At 55.1% G+C, this 24,892-nt stretch overlaps 7 protein-coding genes across 7 annotated transcripts; 3 read left to right on the top strand and 4 right to left on the bottom strand.

Moving 5' to 3' along the window:
* Positions 1 to 2,866: 2,866 nt before the first annotated feature.
* A1O3_08207 (2-oxoisovalerate dehydrogenase E1 component, alpha subunit) lies at positions 2,867 to 4,371 on the bottom strand (the record flags this gene model as incomplete). The annotated part of the gene is made up of 4 exons (XM_007738306.1): positions 2,867 to 3,634; positions 3,735 to 3,947; positions 4,044 to 4,105; positions 4,227 to 4,371. 4 exons carry the CDS (start codon positions 4,369 to 4,371, stop codon positions 2,867 to 2,869), a joined length of 1,188 nt encoding a protein of 395 aa, XP_007736496.1.
* A 1,474-nt stretch (positions 4,372 to 5,845) lies between these two features.
* On the top strand, positions 5,846 to 7,752 carry A1O3_08206 (uncharacterized protein; the record flags this gene model as incomplete). Its single annotated transcript, XM_007738305.1, has 4 exons — positions 5,846 to 6,068; positions 6,146 to 6,249; positions 6,351 to 6,422; positions 6,568 to 7,752. The coding sequence occupies 4 exons, from the start codon at positions 5,846 to 5,848 to the stop codon at positions 7,750 to 7,752; spliced, it is 1,584 nt and encodes a 527-aa protein (XP_007736495.1).
* A 1,265-nt stretch (positions 7,753 to 9,017) lies between these two features.
* On the top strand, positions 9,018 to 10,631 carry A1O3_08205 (2-oxoisovalerate dehydrogenase E1 component, beta subunit; the record flags this gene model as incomplete). Its single annotated transcript, XM_007738304.1, has 3 exons — positions 9,018 to 9,703; positions 9,874 to 10,439; positions 10,594 to 10,631. The coding sequence occupies 3 exons, from the start codon at positions 9,018 to 9,020 to the stop codon at positions 10,629 to 10,631; spliced, it is 1,290 nt and encodes a 429-aa protein (XP_007736494.1).
* A 1,444-nt stretch (positions 10,632 to 12,075) lies between these two features.
* Positions 12,076 to 14,493, bottom strand: A1O3_08204 (uncharacterized protein; the record flags this gene model as incomplete). The annotated part of the gene is made up of 7 exons (XM_007738303.1): positions 12,076 to 13,096; positions 13,154 to 13,204; positions 13,430 to 13,465; positions 13,603 to 13,680; positions 13,866 to 13,945; positions 14,019 to 14,270; positions 14,350 to 14,493. 7 exons carry the CDS (start codon positions 14,491 to 14,493, stop codon positions 12,076 to 12,078), a joined length of 1,662 nt encoding a protein of 553 aa, XP_007736493.1.
* Positions 14,494 to 15,385: 892 nt separating this feature from the next.
* Positions 15,386 to 20,793, bottom strand: A1O3_08203 (uncharacterized protein; the record flags this gene model as incomplete). The annotated part of the gene is made up of 2 exons (XM_007738302.1): positions 15,386 to 16,384; positions 16,441 to 20,793. 2 exons carry the CDS (start codon positions 20,791 to 20,793, stop codon positions 15,386 to 15,388), a joined length of 5,352 nt encoding a protein of 1,783 aa, XP_007736492.1.
* A 1,026-nt stretch (positions 20,794 to 21,819) lies between these two features.
* On the bottom strand, positions 21,820 to 22,263 carry A1O3_08202 (4-carboxymuconolactone decarboxylase; the record flags this gene model as incomplete). Its single annotated transcript, XM_007738301.1, has 1 exon — positions 21,820 to 22,263. The coding sequence occupies one exon, from the start codon at positions 22,261 to 22,263 to the stop codon at positions 21,820 to 21,822; it is 444 nt and encodes a 147-aa protein (XP_007736491.1).
* A 713-nt stretch (positions 22,264 to 22,976) lies between these two features.
* Positions 22,977 to 24,759, top strand: A1O3_08201 (uncharacterized protein; the record flags this gene model as incomplete). Its single annotated transcript, XM_007738300.1, has 2 exons — positions 22,977 to 24,383; positions 24,442 to 24,759. 2 exons carry the CDS (start codon positions 22,977 to 22,979, stop codon positions 24,757 to 24,759), a joined length of 1,725 nt encoding a protein of 574 aa, XP_007736490.1.
* Positions 24,760 to 24,892: the final 133 nt, after the last annotated feature.

Raw genomic sequence — 24,892 nt, 5'->3', positions numbered from 1 at the left:
GCCGGTGCGGGACAGATTGAAGGAGGTTTCAAACCTGCCCTTCTGAAATACTTGGTCATAGTAAAGCTGGTCCTGGTCCTGGTCCTGGTCTGTCTGCTTCGCACCACGTGCCTGCGTTCCTGCCTCGGCGGTAGGGATACAAAGAAGGACTCAGTCCCGCCGGTGTTGATGTTGCTGTTGTCACCACCTACGGTACTGCAAGTGTACCAAAGCTGGCCAAAGGATACTGAAAGCTCCCCCGATGTGCAGTACTGTACAGTCGAACGAAGGCTTAGTGTAGGTAGTATACCTGGGTAATGCAAACGAAGGCCCTGAGGTTTAGTATAGGTAGTATGTATAGGTAGGTAATGATAACAAAGCGCCCCCCGGAAGGATACTGTAGGTTGATCTTTGGGCTAACGAAGCGAAGCGCCTTAGCCTCCCAAATATACGGAGTACAGAGGAAAAAAAGATCCAGAGGAGAGCAAGACACACAGTTCTTGCAATACTACAGAGTACACATACCAACCAACAGCATGAGTCATCCAGAATTCTCCTCAAACACCATCATCATCGGAGTATATGTGTATTCCTATTCAGCCCATGCAGATCTAAACCCGCCTATCCGTATGTGTAGTTAGCACTGGCACATTGGGCCCACCGCCACTCACCGATCGGGGAGACCAGACCATCTCCGGAGAGAAGGAAGATCGGTGAGGGAGGGATACTACTACGTACTACTACTAGAGGATAGTAGATACGACTAAATATCCGATGACATGTCTGTACTCCGTACGATCGGGGAGACGTCTCCATGCGTACAGAACGGATAGACTATGATTGTAGGGGGAGACGTCTCCATGCATACAGTACGGATAGACTATGATTGTACGGAGTACGGGGCTTAGGGGCTTCGCCACCTTACACGAGACGAGATGAGGCTGGTTGTGAGTGTCGTTGCTCTAGAGTCCAGGTCCGCTTCGGTTCTAGGTTCTAGGTACTAGGAGCCAAGGACCGGGGGATCCGCCTTTCCTCGGTAATCAGCGTCGGAGACATACGTACTGCCCGTACACTATGTATTATACCTTAGCGTACGAGTACTTGTACTGTACAGCTTGTACGCCCGCCGTATGGAGTTACCAGCCTTTCGGATGCCGGCGCCGGCGCCGGGACACCCCAGCGATCGGCTTCGGAGAGTGGCTCTGGCTGGCATGGCATTGGTCTGGTCTGGTCTGGTCTTATTGGTACGGAGGATCCGGTCAGGGTTGGGACTTGACGTTGACAAGATTGGCTGTGCTGTGCCGGCTTACAGTAATTGATAATCAGTATCAGTACGGACTACAGATACATGTAGTACGGTCTCACCAGTGCAGTGCACAGATACAGTAGTAGTAGTAGTAGTACTGACTGGTGTTGTTCTTGGCCTTGGGACTGGGACTGGACATGCTGTCCGCTTAAATCGGAAGGGGGTTTATCCTTTTCTCTGACGAAGCGAAGCGAAGTTTGGGGTCTGTTAGAGTACTGCTACTGCCACTGCTACTCACGCCTGCTACTCCTCCTCCTCCTGCTGCTACTACTCCCATTGCCACTGCCGATCTAAGAGAATATACTACTAGCTACTAGTGCAGAAGACCAAGGCAAACCAACCATCTGCCAGACCGTCACTCTGTAGTAGTCTGTAGTCTGTAAGCTGTACAGTCACCCGTGTACTACTACTGTATGTATACTATACTATATACTGGATGCCAGATGGGCCTAAGGGCCCAAGGCTCAAGGGGGCTAAGGAGGCTTAGGCTGAGACCGAGGCCGAGGCCGAAGCCGAGACCAAGACCTAGACCAGACCGACATCGGCGGTGACGGCCCTACCTGAGGCAGTCAATTCGACTCAGCTCAGTGTTCATGTTTCAGTTTATGGTTGTGATTTAGTTTTAGTAGTGGTGGCAAAAGCAAGAAAGAGCGGTGTTTGAGTGGTAATTGGTACGTATTGCATCGGTTGGACGTTGATCTTTGCTGTCAGGATCAGGATCAGGGGGGAGGAAGATCCTATCAATGTTAGGTGCCTCCCTACGGAGTACACATGATTAGTAGTCCTGCAGTATCCGTACAGAGACATACAGATCTAATCGAGTCTAGACTGTATGGACTGTTAAATTACCCGACAATGATATAACCGAGACAGTCGCTTTTCCTGAATAAACATCAAGGAGAGGACTACTGATAATTACTTTTCCTAAATAAACCAACGAGAGGACTACTAATGGTCATCCTGTCTCACCCAAATAAACCAACGAGAGGACTAGTAATGGTTACCCTTCCTCGCCTAAATAAACATCAACGAGGACAAATAAACCAACGAGAGGACTACTGTTACTCACCCTGTCTTACCCAAATACATCAACGAGATCATGCATCTATGCTGTGTTGGGCGCGCTCTCATTCCATGTCCCTATGCCGTTTACTTAATGTCTTGACGAATACTGTCCTTGTTCTTGTCAAACTTAGGCACTAACTTGGGCATTCAGCCTTGTGCTTTAACCAGAAGGCTGGTATATGCACGCCCATATAGTCTAGGCTCCCCCCATGCCCCTCTGATAGAGAACATGGAAAATTTCAACCTTTGACTGTTCTATTCTTGACGAGACAGTCTGCTTCTGCCGGAGAACCCTGTGTATACTGTATATTGTGCACTGTGTACTATAATCGATTTATTGTATACTGCATCCTGTATATTGTAAAAGAGAGAAACATCTGTTTATGGATATGAGATGTAGATATGGATATGGCTACAGACATGGATATAGATATAGACATGGATATTACAGTGAAATCTGATCAAACCCTAGGAGTATATACTGTTGGTATACTTTTGATTCTGAATTACTGCAGCCTACAACCCTTGAATCCCCCCCTCGTAGTCGTCGGCATCGTACTCGGCGGGATACTTCAACATCAGCCGTCTCAGCTCTTGTCTCTGAGCCTCCTGCTCTTCGGAATACTCGGCATAGACGTCGTCAAACACCGAACTCAGCCGCGGCTTCTTCTCCTTCTCGGCGGCCTTGAGCTCGGTCAAGATGTCCTTGCGGATCGTCGTCCTCAGCTCCTTCTCCCGCCCGTCGTCCCACAGGCCCTTGTGCTCGAGGAACTTGCGCAGCAGCGCGATCGGGTTGTCGCGGCTCTTCCACGGATGCACCTCGTCTTGGGTGCGGTAGGCGAAGCTGTCGTCGCTGGTGCTGTGGTGCGAGATGCGGTAACTCATGAATTCCAGCAGGATGGGCCGCCCGCCGTTCTCCAGCGCCCGCCGCCGCGCCTCCCGCGTGGCCTGGTAGACGGCGAAGATGTCGGTCCCGTCGACCCGCAGCGCCTCGATCCCATAGCCGATGGCCCGGCTGGCGATGCCGTCGCCCCGGTACTGCTCGCGCGTCGGCGTCGAGATGGCGAACCCGTTGTTGCGGCAGATGAAGATGACCGGACAGTCGCGCGTCGCCGCCAGGTTCAGCGCCCCGTGGAAGTCGCCCTCGCTGGCCGCCCCGTCACCAAAGTACGCCGCCGCCACGCGCGGAGAATCCGTCCTGGTCTCGCGGTCTTCCATCTTCAGCGCGTACGCGGCCCCCGTGGCGTGGGGGATTTGCGTCCCCAGGGTTGAAGCGACGGCGTGCTATGGGCATCCAAGTCAGTATTGATTCCATGTCAATCAGACTCCGTGTCAATGTCAAGCAAGGTCCATGCCGTGACAGTCTACTAAGGGGCAAACTTACCACTCCCGTCTTCAATCGGCCGCTGTAATGCACAGGCATGTTCCGGCCTTTGCCAGGGTCGTTCCGCGTGGCCAGCAGCTGGCTCATAAAGTCTTTGAGCACGAACCCGCGTTGTTTGAAAACCCCGGTCTCGCGGTACTGGCAGGTGATGATGTCCTTGGGTCCCAGGGCTGCTGCAGAGCCTACCATGATCCCTTCCTCACCTGCCGACACCTATTCACATTCACTCGAGTCAACCAGAAGAATCAGAGAAGAGAGGAGAGGGGAGAGAGGAGAGATGGAGAAAGACGGGAAGTCGATGCCACCCACCATGTAAAAGCTGATGCGGCCTTGTCTCTGGGCTTCGGCCATGATTCCATCCAAGATCTGCACTGCACGGGGACAGCATTGGTCAGCATATGAGAATCGAACACAATCACCTGACCACACCACCAGACAGGAGGCTAGAGGCCAGGAAGCCAGGAGGCAAGGAAATCAGAAACAACAACTTACCAAACACCATGTTCTGGTACCACTCGACAATCTGCTCGTTCGTCACGTCCGTGGGCATCTGCGTCTCGTCCTCGATAATGCCCTGGTTGTTCATGATGCGAAAGGTGCTGATGGGAGGCAGGGTCTTGGGATTGAGAAAGTCCATCTTGGACGTGATGGGGCTGTCGGGAGCTCCTGGGAAGCGAGGCCTAACAACATGCTGACATCAGCAACTCAACGACCAAATCAACAGTTGGTACAGCTCTAGCCAGCTCTAGCTATGACTCTGGGAAGAAACTCTAGCCATGGCCATCCGGGCGGGAGAGGCAGAAGAGGCAGGAGAGGTAGGAAAGGCGACTGACGAGGTTGAGATCTCTCCAAGGGTCAGTTGGGACTCGGCTCCCCGTCTGGCGGTGCCTGAGACATGTCGCCTCGTGCCCCGAACCGTGACCCCTGTGAATGCACGTCGCACACCGCCGAGGATGGTGGTGGTGGTGGTGGTGGTGGATGGAATCCGGGCCATTGCTACCACTGCAAGGCTGGGTTCGAGAAGCGAGAAGCAGGAGCAGGAGCAGGACGAGGACAGCCGTGAAAGCAGCAAAAGCAGCAAAGACTCCTGTATCAAGTGTCGCCCGTGTACCAGTCAGTCAGTCAGTCAGATCCCCGAATCAAGGGTCGACTCGAATCAAGTGTCGTGAGTCTATCCCAAGTCAAAGGTGGCAAGTCTATCCCAAGCCAGATGTGGCGTCGTCCCTCGGCAACCACGGTCCACGGTCCACGTCCAGGTCCATGGCTAAGGCCAGCCTCACAGGATTTACGGAGTATTGTACACCATACACCTGCATGGCACATCATGTGCCCACTGTGCCACAACCAGTCACTCCGAGTTCGCTGTGCGGCTGCGGCAGTTCTGCTGACCATGGGCCACGGCCATCAGCAGAAACGACCACGACCACACACCCTCTCCGTCCCCGTTAGCCGTTACACCATGCCTTTCCTCGCCTCGCCTCGACCGAGAACGGGGAAAGGAGAAGGAGGAAAAGTGGGCTGGTCCGACCAATCGGGAGACGGCCCAGCTTCGCCGAACAGATTGTGCTAAGCTCCGGCTAAACCAATGCGACGCTCCGGGCAGGCGTAACGGTACTGAGTACTGTATCGGTACAGTATTGTATTGACGGGCATTATTCACTCCTGAATTCATCCAGCGGTCACGATGTGAGCCATGGCCATTGGCACCTCTACTCCCTACGCTGGAATTACTAATGGGCCTGACCGTCTTGGAGCACCGCCCAAGGAGCCCTCGAACGCCGCTTCTAACCGTTCGGCTTTTGCCTGGGACATCCAGCTTACTACCCCCATACCTCGGGCAGGGGAAGGAGTTTTGTCGAGCGAAGACGGAGCACTCAGCATGATCCATGACCCACCACTCTACTGAGGACACAGGACACACTTGTAGCGCGAGGCTGTTACACTGTACACTTGACAGAAGATCTGTAAATCGACCATAGTACTGTCTTGACAGCCACTGGCAGTGCATTCCTTCTTGGTTCGGTTCGAGCTCGCACGGTCTATACAGCCTTTGCATTCTTGCTCTTCGCTTGACGGTGCCAGGCTCGCTTGTTGGTCTCGTTGTGATGGTGATGGGCATGGGCGTGGGCATGGAGATGGAAAGAATTCTCGTTCGGCAGGTTCGAACGTACGGCCTCAGCAGGCGACCAGGCTCATGGCGGCGGTCTGTCCAGCCCGTGTTCGCGTCGTGGCAACGGCATCAGCATCAGCATCAGCATCAACCCCGACGGCACTTCCACTTCTCTCGTCGCGCGGATCTGGAGAAGCCATATCTTCTCGCAGACATTGGTGAAGGTTCGTACGAGAGGCACGACATATGGCCGGCCGGCAGCTCACGTGGATGGGTTACTGATTACTGACTACCACTCTAGGAATCACCGAATGTCAAATCATCTCGTGGTCGGTGAAGCCGGGAGACAAGGTGGAGGAATTCGATCCGATTTGCGAGGTCCAGTCCGACAAAGCCACGGTTGAGGTAGGCAGGCTCACTATCACTATCACTTGACTCCAGGCTCCAGAAAGGGCCGATCTGGTCTTGCTCTGTATCTGAACTCTCGGCTAACCCACGGACGGCAGATAACGTCGCGCTTTGACGGGACCATCACCGCTCTGCATTATGAAGAAGGGGACGTCGCCGTGGTCGGCAAGGTATGTGACAGTCACAGTCCTTCTCGCCCAGCCTCGCTCAGCCCTTTGAAAGTTTGGGTTCTGAATTTCATTCCATTCCCTTCCCTCCACGATCACGACTTCGAAATGGATGAGAGCCATCGGAGATCCCACTGACACGACACAGCCGCTGTTGAACATGGACATTCCAGATGACGTGGTGGCTTCTGCGGCTGGCGTCGCGGACAAGCTGCTGGCGGGCTCGGGTCCTGATCCAGAGGCAGATGTAGGAGAGCCACAGGCGGTCCCTGTCGGCCACGGAGACCTCAGTGCACCGCTGCCAGCTCCCACTCCCTCCCCCTCGTCCAAACCCGAGTCCGAGGCCCCGGTGGTGAATCAGAACGTGGCCTTGACTCCGGCAGTCCGCCATATGCTCAAGGAGGCCCAGATCGACCCTCGCACCGTCCGAGGCACAGGCAAAGACGGCCGCATCACGAAAGATGATGTGCAGCGGCACCTGTCTGCCTCTGCCTCGACCTCAGCCTCGTCGCACTCGGAAGTGGCCACTCCTACTCAGACACCGACACCGACACCGACGCCATCCGCCGTGTCTGCCCCTGGGGACCAAAGCGTGCGCCTGACGGCGACGGAAAACGCCATGTTCAAAGTCATGACCCAAGCGCTGAGCATCCCGCACTTCCTCTTCACACACAAGGTCGACATCACGTCGCTGAACAGCTACCGCAAGAAAGCCAACTCGAGGGCGATCCTGAGCCAGATCCAGCCAGCCACAGCCGCGACCCCCAAACTGACCGTGTTGCCGTTTATCCTCAAGGCGCTCTCGCACGCGCTCAAGGCCTACCCCAAGCTCAATTCGCATCTGCACGCCGGCAGCGGCAGCGGCACCGACGTCCAACTCGTGCTCAAAGGCGCCCATAACTTCGGCATCGCCGTGGACACGCCGGCGGGCCTCCTGGTGCCGGTGGTGACCAACGTGCAAGACCATTCGATTGTTTCGCTGGCGGCGGAAATCGCCCGGTTGTCGGAGCTGGCGCGGGCCGGTCGCCTGGCCCCCGACCAGTTCCGCAACGCCACCTTTTCCGTGAGCAACATTGGAGCCATCGGCGGCGACGCCGTCGCTCCCATCATCGTGCCGCCCAGTGTCGGCATCCTGGGCGTCGGGGCCCTGCAGGAAGTGCCGGTGTTCGGGAAGGACGAGCAGGGCAACGAGGCCCTTCTCAAGCGGGAGCAGATCACGCTGAGTTGGTCGGCCGATCATAGGATCGTCGACGGCGCCACGGTGGCCAAGGCGGCCAAGCTGATGGGGAGCTTGTTGGAAGATGTGCAGAGTCTGAGTCTGGTGGCACGATAGGATAGCGGGAGAGAAGGATCTCTTAGGACGGAGGCGATCCAAAATTGACTGACAAGATTGATAGGAACCTGATAGGAATACTAGTATTAGGACTAGGATATCTATCTGTTGGGTTGAGCGCAGAGACACAATATCAGTGAGCAGGGATATCGATAGTAGTAGTTCCATTGGGTGTATGTAGCATAGCATAGAATAGTGTTCAACGGTGAGCCCGGTCTTCTATCTTGCGGTATATATCAGTAGGTACTGTATCTTGACCTCCAATATATGTAGTAGTTCAGTGTCACATATCACCTATGAATATCAATAGCACAATCAAATACATATCACCTAATATATCACCAGCACAATCAGATACATATCATGACTTGTATCCATGTACAGTATGTGTAGAGGTCTGTGTTCTATGAGACTCCAACAGCTCTGTTTTCTTTTCCTTTTCCTACCGTCCATCTCTAGGAGACCTGACCGAGATCTTGCCCCGACCGCCTACGCACCGAGGACGACATGACATGAGATGACATGACAGTTCCGGAGAGGCACCAGTCCCAGTCCCAGTCCCGGCAGAACCCCAGCTCCAGCTCCATCTCCATCTCCACCCTCTAGCTCCGGAATCGGCCTCCCGACTCCTGCGTTTGCCCGGGCAGAGGGGCAGGGGCTCCTTAGGCTTCAGGCCTCCAGACCCCACCCCGCCCAGCCGGTCTGTACGGGATGATTACAGATACAGTAGATTACACATTACTCGGTACGGGGTATTATTATTACGGCCCGGATACAGTACATACTACCTACAGACTACAGACTACGTATTGTCCTGTCCAGTATGCAAAGGGGTAGACTCCAGGGCACCGCATCGATGCGCCTCACCTCGCCTCGGCCAATCCAGCATCCACATACTACTACAGACTACTCCGTACATACATAGTACATATTATATACTGGTACTCCGTACTGGGACGGCATTTCGCCGGCTGCAGATCCATCCCATCCATCCCATTACCTTTGTCTGTTTGATTCATGTGACTGAGCACGCTTGCTTGTTTGCAGCACCCAGCACCCATAGAGCAGTATACTGTACCTACTACATACTTACAGTACTCGGTAATTGGCTCAAGACGCGTCGTCCGTCGGTGGTGGTCTCTTGGTCTTGTCTTTGTTTTTTGAATCAATTTGGGGCCGACCACTCACCCACCCATTCACTCACTCACTCACTCACTCACTCACTCACTCACTCACTTCCACACCCATCAAGCCAGGAAATGAAGATGAAGCATATTCCGCGCTGGAAGAGACCACAGTCCCTGGTCATAACGCCGACTCCAACTCTCAGCAGAACGACAACCACAACCACAACGACACAATTTCCCCAAAGTCAATGCCGGAGATATGTATCACAAGGTCAAGGCCAACGTCGACGATATGCATCCGCATCACCAGCAGCATCTAGCCAACGCAGGCTCAATGTGCCCATTGACTTCGCCACCAGCCCTCTTCTGCACCAGACGTCCAAGACATTCGGACGCACGCCGGGTCTACCAGCGGGGGCGGACCTCGAGGCCACGGGCGGCTCACAGCGGTTGAATCTGTATCAGGCGGTCAACGCGGCGTTGCGCACGGCGCTGGCCGAGTCGAGCAAGGTGCTGTGCTTCGGCGAGGACGTGGCGTTTGGCGGCGTGTTCCGCTGCACGATGAATCTGCAGGACGAGTTTGGGCCGGACCGGGTGTTCAACACGCCCATCACCGAGCAGGGCATCGTGGGCGCCGCCATCGGCATGGCCGCCGAGGGCGCCCGGCCTGTGGTCGAGATCCAGTTCGCTGACTACGTGTTTCCCGCCTTCGACCAGATTGTAAACGAGGCGTCCAAGTTCCGCTACCGGGAAGGCGCGACCGGCGCCAACCTGGCCGGCATGGTGATTCGAATGCCGTGTGGAGGGGTGGGACATGGTGCTTTGTGAGTGCCCCCCTTTCGTCGGCTCTGCTTTGCTCTGCTTTGCTCTGCTTTGCTCTGCTTTGCTCTGTTCTGTTTTGGTCTGCTCTGCTCTAGTCTGCTCTGGGCCCAGACCCTCTCCGCCATGTCTCTCCCTCTCCACATTTCCCTTTCGCTAACCATGGCGTTGATAGATATCACACTCAATCTCCCGAGTCGCTGTTCTCCCACATCCCCGGGTTCAAAGTAGTGATGCCGCGATCACCCAGCCAGGCCAAAGGCCTCCTGCTCTCGGCGATCCTGCAGTCGCCAGATCCCGTCATCTTCATGGAACCCAAGATCCTGTACCGGGCGGCGGTCGAGGAGGTGCCCAACGCGCTGTACACGCTCCCGATCGGCCAGGCCGAGGTGCTGAAGCCCGGGGCCGACGTGACCATCATCTCGTACGGCCGGCCGCTGTACACGTGCAGCGCGGCCATCGAGGCCGTGGAGAAGGAACGGCCAGACATCAGCGTGGAGCTGATCGACCTGCGCACCATCTACCCGTGGGATCGGCCCACCGTGGTCAAGAGCGTGGCCAAGACTGGCCGCGCCATCGTCGTCCACGAGAGCATGCTGAACTATGGCGTCGGCGCCGAACTCGCTGCCACTATTCAAGATCAGGCCTTCTTACACCTCAAAGCCCCTGTCAAGAGGCTGGGGGGTTGGACCACCCATACGGGTCTGGCGTGGGAGAAACTGATCTTCCCGGATGTTACCAGTATGTTGCCTTCTCTCTCTCGTTCTTGGGCCCCCGAGACCGTCCTTTCTTTCTCTCGTTCTTGGTCCCCCGACCGTCCCCTTTGTTTCCCTCGTGCAAGTATCTCTTATCTGTCGGTCATGATATGATCCCGCTGCTGATATCCATCTTCTAGGGGTGTATGATGCCATCCACGAGGTTCTCGACTACTGACCTGCTGCCGCTGCCGCTGCCGCTGTTACCGCTTCGTTGTTTGTGTCAAAGGTTGAAATGTTCCATGTTCGTGTTCGCTATCAAAGGGGTATGGGTATGGGGGACCTAAGCCCAGATTATATAGGTGTGCCTATAGTGCCTAAGCAGCCTTCGGGTTAAATACAAGGCTGGTAATATGCCTATAGTGCAAATCAGCCTTCTGGCCAAGGAACAAGGCTGAAAATGTGCCCAAGTTTGACAGTTTAGAACAAGGCTGGGAATGTCCTATGCCCAAGTTTGACAGTTTGACATGGAGGGTCGGGCAAGGCAAGGCAAGGCAACAAAGGCCACAGGCGCCGGATTCGGATTCGGGGTTCAGATTGTAGCTGGCATCCCACACCGCCGGACTGTCACTCTATACTCGTCAAAGGTTGAAATCTTTCCATGTTCTCTATCAAAGGGTCGCAGGGGGAGCGTATGCTTTATAGTGTATGTAGCATGCCTAAACCAGCTTTCCGGGTAAAGCACAAGGCTGGGAATGCCTAGGTTAGTGCCTAGGGTTGACTGTATCGCCTGTTAAGACTGTACTAAACAAGATGGCAGAGCTCACCGATGCTCTTTTGATACTACACTATATTATTCTACGTAGTGGACCAGTTTCAAATTCAAATCTTTCGACCCTAGGGACAGGGATAGGGACAGCAAATATACGGGTTAGAAAAGATCAGTCTCTTCCCCTGTCACAGTTATGGTTATAGTAGTAGTGATCTCTCGTCTTGACCTACAGATGACCCATGACCATGACCATGGCTAGTAATACTATGTGGATGTTGTTGGTGATGATAACCATGACCATGACCAGCAATACTAGCCCATCAATACCTCCTTATATCTTTATGACAACAAGTTTCATACAGAGGCACTAAGTGAACTCCTCGAATCGGACCAGAAGTTCTGTTTCTATCATGGATAGTAATGGTGCCTTCTTTAGAACTCTAAGCGGCAACACAAGAGATATTGATGTTGTTGTTGATGATGACCATGACTATAACCATGACCATGACGATATATAAGGACTAGTATCAGCACCAGACCATCACCAGACCATCACTAGACCACAACTATGACCACAACTATAACGATATATCAGCACCATCACTAAACCATCGCCACACCATCGCCACACCATCGCCACACCTTCACCAGCGCCGTTAGGATCGATTCAAGGTCAGAACGATAATAGAAGTTGGATCGATTCAAGGTCAACGGTAGTAGAAGTGAGATTAATTCTAGGTCAAAACGATAGCAAAAATAGGATCGATAAGGTTAGAGTAGCAGCAAATAGGATAGATTCAAGGTCAGAACGGAAGAGTAGCAAAAGTGGAATCGATTCAAGGTCAGAACGGAAGAGTAGTAGAAGTGGATCGATTCAAGGTCACGATAGTAAAAGTAGGATCGATTCCCATCAAATCTTACTAAACTTCATCCCCTCGCCCACCGTCCGCCATTGCTGCTTCTCATCCAGCTCATTCTGTGCTTCCCGCCACTCAGCCATGACGATGTCGACGCGGCGCTGCGACCTGGGCGTGAAGGTCGCCTCAAACGGCTCCGGCATGCACACGACGGCCTGGGTATACCTGTCCGGCTCGGGCAAGATCGGAGAGTTTGTGACGGGGTCCAGCTTGGGGGAGATGTCAAAGGTCCACAGCATGCGCGAGATGGCCAGGAAGATGGACTGTTCGGCCAGATGGATGCCGGCACAAAGCCTCCGACCGGCGCCGAAGACGAAGTGGTCGCGCTTGGCCACGTCCGCGTTCTGCGCGGATTCGGCCGCGGTGGACAGGTCGCCTTCGTAGCGGTCCGGGTCGAACTCGTGCGGGTGGGCGTAGCGCCCCGGGTCGTGGTGGATGGTGTAGACGTTGTTGATGAGCATGGCGCCGGCGGGGATCGTGTAGCCCATGTACTGGATGTCCTCTTTCGCGGCGTGCGGGGCCGCGCCCATGATGGCGGTCGGCATCCATCGCAGCGTCTCTTTCACACAGGCGCGCAGGTATGGTAGTCGGGGCAGGTCGTCGATGGTGGGGAGCCGGTTGTCGCCGACCACGCGGTCCAGTTCGGCCTGGGCCTTGTGCTGGGCCGCGGGAAACAGTACCATGGCCTTGACGAAGCCGCATAGCTCGCCGCCCGTCGTGTCGGTGCCGGCCTCGAGGGCCGCGCCGGCCAGGTATGCGCCGAACTGGTCGGTGAATCCTTCCTGCTTCTGCGCCAGCAGCAGATCGACGCAGAAACACGGCTTGGCTGTGCCTTGGGCTAGTTTGGCCTTGGTCTCGAGCCACAGGCTGACGTAGAAGGCTGCCGTCCGCTTCTGGTGCTCCGAGGCGTCCTTGGTGATGGGAGTCATCCAGGCCGGGAGTCGTCGCAGCACCGGGTACACGTCCATCAGGGCGGCCGTGCTGGATTGCATGAAGGTGGTGAAATCCTCCAATCTGCCACCACACACGTAAGTCTCGTCTCAGGGCGGCCAGACACAGACAGGTACGAACCCTTGCAGGAACCGGATCAAGGTTGGGTCGTCGGATGAAGGGGTTCGTCGGCTGCAATCAGAACAAGAACATCAGAGCTGTTTCCACTGCGGATGGGGATAGATAGGCTGGGGGATACATAGGCTGGGGGTATCAAATGAAGGTGGAAATGTGATAGGTTCTCAATCAAAGGGTCGCAGGGGGGAAGAGGCGCATGCTATATAGTATAGTATAGCCTAAACCAGCCCTCTGGCTAAAGGACAAGGCTGGGAATGTTGACAGCGGGATGGTACATACCCGTATGCCATGGTGGTGATCAGCGAGTTGGAGTACCTGCGCGAGATTGCATCAGAGAGAACGGCCAGGAAGCAGACACGCAGCGGGTTGAGCGGTGAATAGATTGCCACCTGAAGCGCCTCTCGTAGAGACTCAGGGAAAATGGTAGGTTTCTTCTGGTCGGCGATACAGACCGTTTGATATGGTGGATGAAGTCATCCGGCTTCTGGATCAGATCGACCAGCATTTGCTTGTTCTCCAACATGACATATCTGGTGCACGAGGCTGGGAATTAGCCATCTGGTCGACTGTGAAAAATCTTGAAGATAAATTGAAAACTTGAAACCATCTGATCGACATCGACTTTGAAAAATCTTGAAAATAAATTGAAAACTTCAAAAGATTATAGCAATAACAGGTATAGGTAAGATTTTTCGCCGCAAGTCTGTCCACGTACGGGAGGTAGGTTCTTGTGACCTGTAAATTGAGCATCTTCTGGAACAGCTTTCGCTGGAGCCGCCACTTGGGGCCATTGGGCTGAGCGGTAGCCGGTCAGCTAGAGGCTTCTCTCGACATGGATCACGGATCATGGGCGACGGGACGCTTGTACCATGAGAAGCATGTGCTCTCCACCCGTCAAGAGTCGGTGGCCGACGTAGTGGTCGCCTCTCTCGTTGGTGACGGCACTCCGCTTGTCGAGCACTTCCTTGACCGCGACGTCGCTGGAAAGGACGACCATGGTCGTAGTGCCCAGGATCAGGCTGAACACCGGGCCATATTGTGCGGACCACCGCTGGAACTGCTTGTGCACGTCCTTGGAGGGCATCTGCATCCCGAAGTGAGTGAGATTGAGAACCAAGCTCTGCCGGTCGACATCACAGGCACAGGCACAGTCACAGGCACCGACACAGGCACAGACACAGACACAGGCACGTACGTACCTGGTGCAAGTTCCCCAAGATGGGAATGGTCGGGGGGCCCGGTGGATATCTTCGCGGTCTCCTCCCAATACGTAGAATCCGAACCAAGAGGACGACGGTGGCCAGGAGAGCCAGATACCACGGGAAGAACATCTTCATCGTCATGGCGGCCAGGTGGTTCTTGTTTTGGGGGTCAAGTCAATAACAGAGATTGAACAGTAGATCTCACCTGAGACGGCCGGCCCTGCAACTTGACTTATATGCCCTGCCCTGCTCTGCCCTGCTCTGCCATCCCATCCCATCCCATCCCAGATCAAGAGCAAAGACACCCGGCCCCCCAAGCCCGACCCCGACCCCGACCGAATCCGAGTCCGAGCCATCTGAGGGGTCCTAAGGGTGCCATCGTGGCATGGCAGCCTTAGCTCCATCTCCCTCCCCCGCTCCTCTGCAAATCCCCAGTCCCCAGAGTCACGCTCCCCGCGGGGAGAAAAGGCGCTAGGTGTCCAGCGTCGACGGCTAAAGAGGCCTCAGGAGCCCCTTAGCCCCTCAGCCCGCCAATGGAGCCGGAACCCTCTTTCACTGACTCCGAGTGCTTTGCCAAAGTACATAGAAGCGGATGGCTCCAGCGGTCGCTCAACAATGATAAGGCTGCCTGCATCGGTCATCGATTGTTCACTACGGCGTCACAGAGCCCTACCAGAGAGTCACGAAGGAGGGACGAGCCCTCGCAAAGCGGAAGATACCAGATTCCAAACCGCAATACACCAACCGGAGGACCAAAGAGGCGAACTGAAAGTGTTATAACGTCTGGTATCTCGGTGGTCCTAACTCAACGTCAAATCACATATAGGCGAAGGATTCATGCCGCCTCCGGTAATACCATGATCCATGATCCATGATGCATCATGCATGGCCCAACGTTATTCGTTCCGTCATACCCCTGCCGTCGCTGAACCCAATTCTTCCTGGGAAGATGCCCGGAGCTGGAGCCACCATCTATCCCAAAGAACGTCTGTATCCCCACCACACTGCAAACCCAAGAGCAGTCCAATCCGCCTTACTCCGTCTCCGTCGTGAGCAGCAACTCGACAATGAGATGGCTCTTGTCGTATTCCGGATGCTGCAACACCAACTTCGGAGTGCGTGGCGCGGTCAGGAAATTCTTGAGCCCGAGACCATTGATCCCCCCTCCTAAAGCCGGCTGTGTTTGCGTCTGGGGCTGGGCGCCGCCCGAACCGCCCCCTCCATCATCAAGGAGCCGGATGTCCTTCCCGGCGATGACTTGCTTCAGTCGGCCGTTCTGCGCATCCCGAATCTCGACAAAATCGTCGTCCACCAGGATCAAGTATTGCGCATAGAGGCAGGCCGACTTGGCCCGACCCACGAACTCCATCACCACTCCACGTGAGATGTCTCCGTGCTTGTTGACATAGACGGCACATTCCTCAAACGTCACCAGGAATTCCGCCTCGCCCAGCCGGAACATGCCCAGAGGCTTCAAGTCTTTGATCCGACTGGCGATCGAACTCAGATGGGCCTGCGTCTCAGGCTGATCGCTCCTCAGATTAGGCACGCTCCATGTCTGCTTTTTCTCCAGCGTCAGCACTTCCACGCCGCGCGCGGTGGATATGGCCAAGCTTGACTGAAACAGGTTCAGGCTGTAACACTCGGCCGGGATGTAGAACTCGTCGAATTCCCGGAAGAACTCGGTTTGGCCGCGTCGCGAGGATGAAGGTAGGAAGCGGGATCGGCTGGTCGTGCTCCGTTGGAGAACAGGCTCGAGGACCTTGAAGGTCGAAGCGATGCCGTCGCGCTTTTTGTAAAAGACCAACGTCCGCTCCTTCATCCGGCCGGTCACAAAGAAGCCCACGTCCTTGGAGCCAGACAGCTTTTGCGGTGCCTTCCGACTCGAGGCATCAGTCTGTGGGGCCAGGCTGCCGGTCGGCGGGCAGACTACGTCCAGATGATAGGCGACGAGCGCCTTGTCCGAAATAAGCAAAAATAGGTTGAACTCCTCCAGAACCGCGATCTGGCCTACTCGTTGCATCGGGATAGCCTAAGACACGTTAGTTCATGGCCGGTACAACGAATGAGAAGCTTGGTGGCGCTCACCCGGACCCAACCCCGAGAATTCTGGTATTCAGATATATATACGCCGTAGTCGGTGCCGACGGCGCACATGAGCCTGCCATATGGTTGATTAAACACCGTGGCACAATTGATCGGAGCTCGGCAAACAGGCGCTGGACGGCCCTGGCCTTCGAACTTCTTTTCCGTCTCCTGGATCGCCCTGTCCAGGGGAGTCCCCTTGATCAATATACGTCTTTGAGGGTAGGCGAGCCCTTCGTAGCCGAAGGCAGTGTCTGCCAGCACCCGAAGCTTGAAAGGCTCGGCGTTCTGAGAGAACAACGCTTCCGCATGTCTCGTTTTGGCTTGGATGATGGCTTCACACCAATCTTGACGGTTTGGAGCACTGGGAGCATACAGTGTGTAGGTCTCGGTTTTCCCAAGGTGTTTGACGCGGAAGGGATACATGATCTTCTCCTCTTTCGAACTGCCCGAGTCCAAGGTCGTGATGGGCACCATCGATTGGCTGGTATTGCCGGATCCGATCGAGAGATTGGTGCTCGCGTGTGTCAGAGAGCCCGGCTGTCCTCCGCTTGCCGTCGACTGGGCCCGTGCCAGTCGAGAATCCGGGGCGGTCGGCCCTCGAGACACCACAGTGGAGGTGACGGCTCCGATTCCTTTGACCGACGACTTCACCACCGCGGCATCATTGGAGCTTTCCAGCACCAGGAGGTCCATGGGAATAGGAACCTTGGAGACGTCGTAATACCCTTCCTTGCGGTCTCGATTGATTAGAGGTTTCGCCAGGACGAGGTAATGATCGAACAGGATGGCATGCGTGTCGACCCATTGGAAGCCTTTCCCTCCCGCACGTTGCAGATCGCCGCGGAACACGATCTCCCGACCCAGATGGTCGAGGTTCAGCTCGACCTCTTTCTCCATGGCCGGCCGGAGTCGCAACTTGGTTTGCATTTCAATCAGCTCCATCTTCTTGGTCATCTCGGCAAACTTGGAATCACACTCAAACGTCGCCGCTCGGATCTCGTCCAGCGCATACGCGAGGTTGTTCTTCTCTTCCGAATCTTTCAGCATGTTCTTCTGCACCGTCGAGAGCAACAGACTGTACCGTTGCAGTCTGGTAATCGGGGCTTTGAGGTAATTGTCCCAGCCCAGCCGATTGGATCGCTTGTCCTCGCGAGCTTGGTCGAGAAATTGTTTGAAATGGACATTGCGCTCCGCCTCTCGACGCATCAGGTAATCTGCACGAGGGAAATTCGAGGCGTATTCCACATACACCGGCCGAGCTTTCCTGATCCATTCGCGGAATATGTCGCTAAAGCCCACGATCCAAGGCCCTTGCTCGGTCTGCCGATACTTCAGCTGACCGAGGAGGTAATCTTGATTCACCTTCTTGACTTTATCAACCCCTCCAAATACCTCTCTCAAAAAAACCGGCAGTTTCTTGGATGGAATGATTGGGACTGGGGCAGCCGCCAGACGGTCTCTGTACAGGATCCTGAGAACATCCAGTTGGCTGATGTAGAGGTCTTCGCTGGTGACGATTTCGTGCAAGACATTCTGTCGTTCAATCTCCTTCTTGTCATGAGTCGCGATGTCTTCTTTGCCGAGCTTGTAGAACGTCACCCAGTCCTCCGACTTCTTCTCCACCGGTAGAGAATCGAGGTCAATCTTCTTGAGTGTCCTCATGCAGTGGAACGAATAGCAGCGCCCTCGAGTGTGATATGGGTGCAGTTTGGAGGAATAGCATCCACTTCCCGTGAGTTGATAAAGGGCGCCAGACAGCGTGCCCGGGCCAAACTTCACCCACTCTTCCTCTCTCACCAAGGCATTGGCGCCCAACATCTCCTTGACCACTCGCTCACCAAGAGCCTCGGCTTCGGTGATATACATGGTCGGAACTTTGTGCATGAAAAGTGCGACAATGCCTTCGACGATGCTGTTCTCTTTCAGATCGGCCTCATCCTCAGCCAAATCCTTGATCCAGGCCAGAACTGAGCTGAGCGCCCAAGGTTCGGCGCACTTCTTAAGTTGATCGGCGGACAGCTTGGCAGGATTGTACCGTTTCTTCGGAATGGCGGGTAGGTCCAATGCAACGGCGGACTGAGGGCTGGCGATGTCATAAAGATCGGACACCGGCCGCTCTTGTTGACGCGCGAGTTTCTGCCGGTCTGCGTCAGTTTTCGAGCGAACCGGATGCTCCACTCGGGGGGCACTTCGGGTGCTCGACAGGGAGGTCGATCGGGGAACAGGTGAGGGACTGAGCAAGGGAGGAGTGTACGACTCGGGTGCGGGAGGATAACCACGGGAACTTGTATCCGTGTATTGTGAGAATCGGGTTTGCTGAGTGTAAGTACCAGCAGGCATCAAATGTGGGATGCGCGAGCCCGGGTCGGAGTGTGAAGGAGGCGGTGGTAGCGGTCGCTGTTGGCTCAGGCCCGGATGGAAGAACAGATCTGGCATCGAATCTCGTGACGGACTCGTATCTCCAGAGGCACGGCCTGTCTCCGAATCCATCAAAGTCGCCTCATCGCCATCTTCATAGCTTAACCGACGAGGATGAGGACTCGGTTCGGTAAGTCCGCCAGTGCCCCCCGTATCGACGCGCGCGACATTGTGGATGGACTCGTACTGACGGAGATGGTCCGCAGGAGGAATGGATTCGAATCCGCTTGCTTGGGATTCTCTGCCTTCGGAGGACACGCCAGAGCTACGGACAGAATTCATCCGTGTATTCAGCCGGCCATACAAGTCACTTTGCGGCATGGCTGCGGCAGCAGCGTAGTTTGACTCATTCGACTCGCCGTATGACATGTCTGGCGCATAGCCTCCACCTACGAGACTCAAATCGTACCCGGCATAGTCACTGTCGCTGCTCTGCTCCTGCCCAGAAAGATACGGCACGGCCCCTTCAACGCGCGACTGGCTGGGGAAGAGGGTGGCTGAACCGCTACGTCTGCGCGCATCCTCTGCCCTCTCCTGCTCGTCCAATGCTTGCAGAGCAGCGAGTCCGGCGGCAGCCTCAGCATCACTGTCGTCTGTGAATGCTCCGTAGTTAATATAAGTGCCTCCGCTAGAGGCAATGTTTCCGTTCAGGTGGGTCGGAACCTCGTCAGGCGAGAGAAGCGGCTGAGGCGAAGGTTGTTGATACATACCGTTGGGGCCGTCGTCCCTCAGGTCACGGTACCTATGGTCACTGGTGGGCCTTGTGTGCCCAGAAGTGCTTCCGATGGCCTCATCCAGGTGAAGCATCAAGTCGTCGTAGCCGGACTGACGGGCACCACCATCCGCAGCGTTTTGTGAGTCGGTGGGGATGAAATAGTCATTGTCGGACTCTGACTCCGAAGGTACCCCCGGTAGAGACCTTCCCTGAGGATGGCGGTCAAGGGTGTTAGTGCGCTGGGGGGATTGGTTTGAAGGCTGTCTACTGGGCGGCGTGGGAAGCGAAGGTTGTGGTGAGATAGATTGACTGCTCAGTCGACTTGCAAATGAAGAATTTCTGTTGATGTCCGGAGATGAATAGGCATTCAAGGCTGAGTTCTGGTATGGCACTGTCGTTCCGGCGCCATAAGGGTACCCTTCCTCGGGAATACTTGTGGATCTCGAATGGGGCCGGCCTGCGAGCGCTGAATCATGTGGAGGGGGCGCCGGGGCAGGAGGAGAGTAGGCTGGATGAGCCTGGCCGGCGGAGGAAGTGCTAGGACGACGGACATGGGACTGCTGAACAGCGTCATGCTGATATGCACCGTACGCTTGTGTATGCGAATACGGGACTTGCTCGGGCCGGGGAGGAGGGGGAGGAGGCTGATTAGAGGCATAGTTTATCTGAGCGTTCGCATCGTAGTAGCCGTAACTGTTGTACACCGAAGGGCGACGAGCCACGTTGGGGTCCCCATAAGCTGCTGGAATATATGGCTGATAGGTGCTGGACGGGTGAGCAGACTGTGGACTAGTATATGTTTGCGGAGTGTATGCCGATTGCTGCTGTTGTTGGTACTGAGCAGGATTGTAAGGTGGATGAGCAGGCACTGCCGGTTGATATTGGTGTTGATATCCTCCCAATGCGGTATGTTGTGTGTTTGTTCTGAAAGGGAGTGATGTCGCAGCCTGCAAATTCGGCGCCTGCATTCTGTTCACTGGTGGACTTGCTCCCGTCTGCCCAGTGTAGGCCTGGTATCCTTGTATTGACCGCGCATGTGTCTGGCCATGATCTCCCTCGATGAATCGGTCGTCATCTCCGGCATCGAAACTCGAGGTGCGCTCGAGAGGTCGCGAGGGGTATGGAGGCTGGGAGCCATACGGCGAGTACCCAGTGTTCTGGCCCGAGGAGGGATGGTTGTTGGAAGGATAGTGAGGCTGACCATTCTGGTAGCTGGCCATTGTCAGCGCGGGAGCGACGTTGTGAGGCCGCGACGGGGTGGAGGAAAGTCAACGCAGGATCGGTGTATGGTCTCGTTGCGCATGTTCGACGGCTCGTAGAAAGAGGTCAATTGTGTTTCACGAGCACCGGTCGCTCGTCTGGGATCGACGAGCGTTGCGCAGGCTCATCTGTGACGAGGACGGCGGTGGTCGCAAGGCAACCTGAAATCGGCTGCGAGGAATTACCACGGGCGAGGAGTGAGCGCTAGGGCGCAAAGGCTCAGCTAGACAGCTCGAAACTCATTGTGGGATGTGGAAGAGGATCTGAGTAGGTGATGGTAGACTGGATGAATGATCAAATGTCGACACGAGCCGTCAGCGGGACGGACACCAGACACCAAGTGCCAGGAGCCAGGATGATCGACGCAGCATGCACAACTAGCACGCCAGGCTCGGGCCATAATAATGCTGAACCGGTGTAGGGAGCGAGTATCTGTGTGTACTCCGTACTCCGTACTCCCACTACTGCGCCGTATAGGCGGGCAGGTTTAGGTGCCTACTATATACAATCAACTATTAGAGGGTAATCATGTCAGGCTACGGAGTATCTGTACACCACCACGAAAGACACGTTAGGTGCACGTAGGTACTGTCAACCGCGAGGTCGACCATTCTATCGATGCCTACCTTATGATGACCCTCTCAAGAAGATTCAACAACAGTACGGAGTATCATGCTCTCAATACTCCTATAGTCTACATTGCAGTAACTCTGAGTGTTGCCACGACTTCCAAGGTTGTCGACTCCATTGCAGCCAGATAAGAACTCAGCCGCGACAGCGCTCATTGCAGTATACCAGCTAGGTACACATACATAATCAGGCATCCAGACACTGATGCCTGATGCCAGCGATAATGTAACTATTTTATCCGATCCAATCGTCCTCCTGAAACTTGCAATCCTCCATCTTCCGTGCTCTGTCGTTGGAATTAAAGAGCTTCAGTGCAGTCCCTCTGTGACCGAACATCGCCCATGTCCATGCTCATTTTACGCTGCTGTCGACGACTTCTCTCCAGATTGCTGCTCCCGTATGGCGTCGAGCACCCGTTCAGCTACCCTCACCCCCTCGAGCCCGGCCGGCAGCCCGCAGTAGCCTGCAACCTGGATCAAAGTCTCTCGGATCTCGATTTCGCTCGCCCCGTTATTGACTGCACCTCTCACGTGGACTGCAAGTTCCGTCATCCTGTTTAGGGCGCAGAGCATGGCGATGTTCAACAGGCTCCGAGTCTTGCGGTCGAGACCAGGGCGCGTCCAGATGGAGCCCCAGCCCACCTCTGTCGCAAGCTCCTGCATAGGCCGGGCGAAATCAGAGGAGCCATTTTGCAGCGAGCGATGAACATGGTCGGCCCCAGTGACATCAGTGCGAACCGCGAGACCTTGATCATATAGAGTCTTGTGGGCTTCAGCCACTCTGTCTGCTTGTGAGGCCATTCTGTTTTCCGCAGGCTGTTGGAAGAATGGCTGTAGATTCCGATCGAGGAGTTCTAGTAAGAAGATATCAGGAAGAGGTGGCGTCTCAAGATGTGCTACATACACTACGATACTGTACTAGTTCACCTCCATCGAAAATTGCAAGGAGCCGCAGACACGTCTAGTGCGGGGTTGATGAGCTGGAAAACAGGCAGACAAACAAGGCTGAGAATGGCTGTTTACCACGTCCCATCCCGACCCTGCCTTCAATGTGCGGCTCAAGGATACCTGTATCCTGTGTCCGTGTGGAATACTAGGTACCTACTATACCTACTAGGTAGTCCCTAGTAGTATTCATTGATACGCAGCAGCCGAGAGCTGATGCACGTGCCCGAGGTGCCCATGGAAGCTGAAATCCAGTAAAATACGTCATCCAGGCACCTTACAGGGAACTTCTCCCGGACAAGTTCTGGGTGCGGTCTTTGCCAGAGTCATCCAACAAGCTTGTAGTTTCGCAGTTGCTGCGCGTTGCGTATGCCTATTTATGCTACTCCCGTCACATCAACCATGTCTTATGTATTCATTGTCGTCTCCTGATGAATGCATTCGACCCCCGAGCTGATTTCTGACAGAATGGTTTAACCATCTAACCCATCGTGCCGCCGTCACCTCCTGGCGCAGATTCTCGCACAATCTCATCCTGCCCAAGCTCCATCGGTCTCTCTCAACCGACCATGAAGCCCTCCGATCAAGCACCTCTGTTCCGTCGTTCATCCTCGACCACTCACTACCAGACGTTTGGTGGTATAACTCCGCCGAAATCACGAGGCCGGCCGCTCTCCGACTCGTCCAACTCGTCCAGCCATGACCTCCGCAATGCGGAAAGGCACCACCAGAGCTCGCCCTTACCCAAGAAGCAGATGGCAATCCTGGCGGTAATAGCTCTGTGTGAGCAGACCGCACTCAACTCCATCAGCCCCTACCTGCCCGAGATGGCCTCCACCTTTCCCGAAGTGAAACCTGGACAAGTCGGCGTCTATGTGGGCGTCATAGCATCAGCCTTTGCTCTTGCGCAGCTGACCACCAATTTTTTCTGGGGCTGGCTATCGGATCGGATAGGGAGAAAGCCTGTGATATTGTTGGGAACCCTGTTCACTGCCGCCTGCTTCGTCGCGTTCGGCTTTGTCAAAACACTAGGCCAGGCGATAGTGGTACAGGCTTTGATGGGCCTGTTGAATGGGAATCAAGGAGTCGTCGCCACCTGCCTAGGGGAGATCACAGATCGCAGCAACCAGTCCCAGGCGTTCACCTATCTACCAGTCATCTACGGGCTCGGGGGGATTACTGGCCCCGTGATCGGCGGCATACTCGTGTATCCCAGAAACCCCTTCGACAAGTCACAGCCCAATCCCTACCCCTTCCTTATACCTAATCTTCTCTCAGCCGCCATCTTATGTGTCGACCTCGTTCTCACGTTGATTTTTCTCGAGGAGAGCTTGGAAGAGGCTCCGTATCTTGGCCCCATTACTTCTCGGGTCAAGATTCTCTTTACATGGTTGTGGGAGTTCACGGCCTCAACCAGGCCGCATTATCTGAGGAGGCGTAAAGGGAAGGCACAACGGAGACACAGCAATGGGCTTGCTGAGGTTTCGGATGACGAGGACAATGATGGCTCGGATCGACCGGCCTTGTTCACTGCGACCGACGAACTGAAGAGAAGTGACGTGCTCAACCGAGATACCATCCTTCTTCTTCTAACCTATCTCATCTTCCAGTTGGCCAATGTCTCCTTCAACTCCCTCTTTCCCATCTTCGCGCAAGCTCCGACACCGACTGGGCGGGGTCTGGATCCAGAAGAGATAGGGCTCTCGCTTGGATTTGCCGGAGTGGTGACCATCTTGTTCCAAGTTGGCGTCTTCGGGAAATTCCGAGACAAGATGGGCAACAGATGGACATACCGGGCGGGACTGGCCGGCTTTGTGATAGCTTACTTTCTAATGCCCTGGGTCGGGTATAAGGACAAAGGCCCTGGTCAAGGAGGCTTGTCGTTCGGCGCGGCATGGTTATGGGTTGAGATCTGTGTCGTGCTTCTCATCAAGACTGTGGCGGCGGTCGGAGGCCTCACAAGCGCTCTGCTATTGGTAAGCCCATCCTCCTTCGCCGTACGTATCCGCTGGGCAGACTGACCGGGATTTACAGATTACCAATTCGGCTCCCAATCACTCGGTGCTTGGAACGCTCAATGGTCTAGCCCAGACGCTCTCGGCAGCGGGTCGGGCTGTTGGCCCATTTGTGTCAGGGGGCATCTTCTCTCTTGCTACCAAGGTGCAGCCCAAAGGCGAGGCTTTGGCGTTTGGCACCTTTGGTGGAGTGGCATTTGTGGGCTTTCTGCTGAGCTTTGGAATCAGGTCGCCTAGGTTAGAGGCGGAAGGCTGGCACTCTGAAGATGAAGAAGACGACGTTGACGTTGATGATGACGATGATGGGTCTGACAAATCTGCGGATGAAGAAAACTGATTCGGGATACGCAGTCTCGAAAAACACACTGATCTACACGAGCACTACGGGAGAAATATCGAGCGAAGGAGTTCAGACGGTGGCAAAAAGAAAAGGAAACAATACCGGGATGGTGGGAAAAATGGTTCCTGTT

Source organism: Capronia epimyces (assembly GCF_000585565.1).
Source record: "Capronia epimyces CBS 606.96 chromosome Unknown aczIQ-supercont1.7, whole genome shotgun sequence".
NCBI lineage: Eukaryota > Fungi > Ascomycota > Eurotiomycetes > Chaetothyriales > Herpotrichiellaceae > Capronia > Capronia epimyces.
This window is presented reverse-complemented; position numbering and strand designations above follow the sequence as displayed.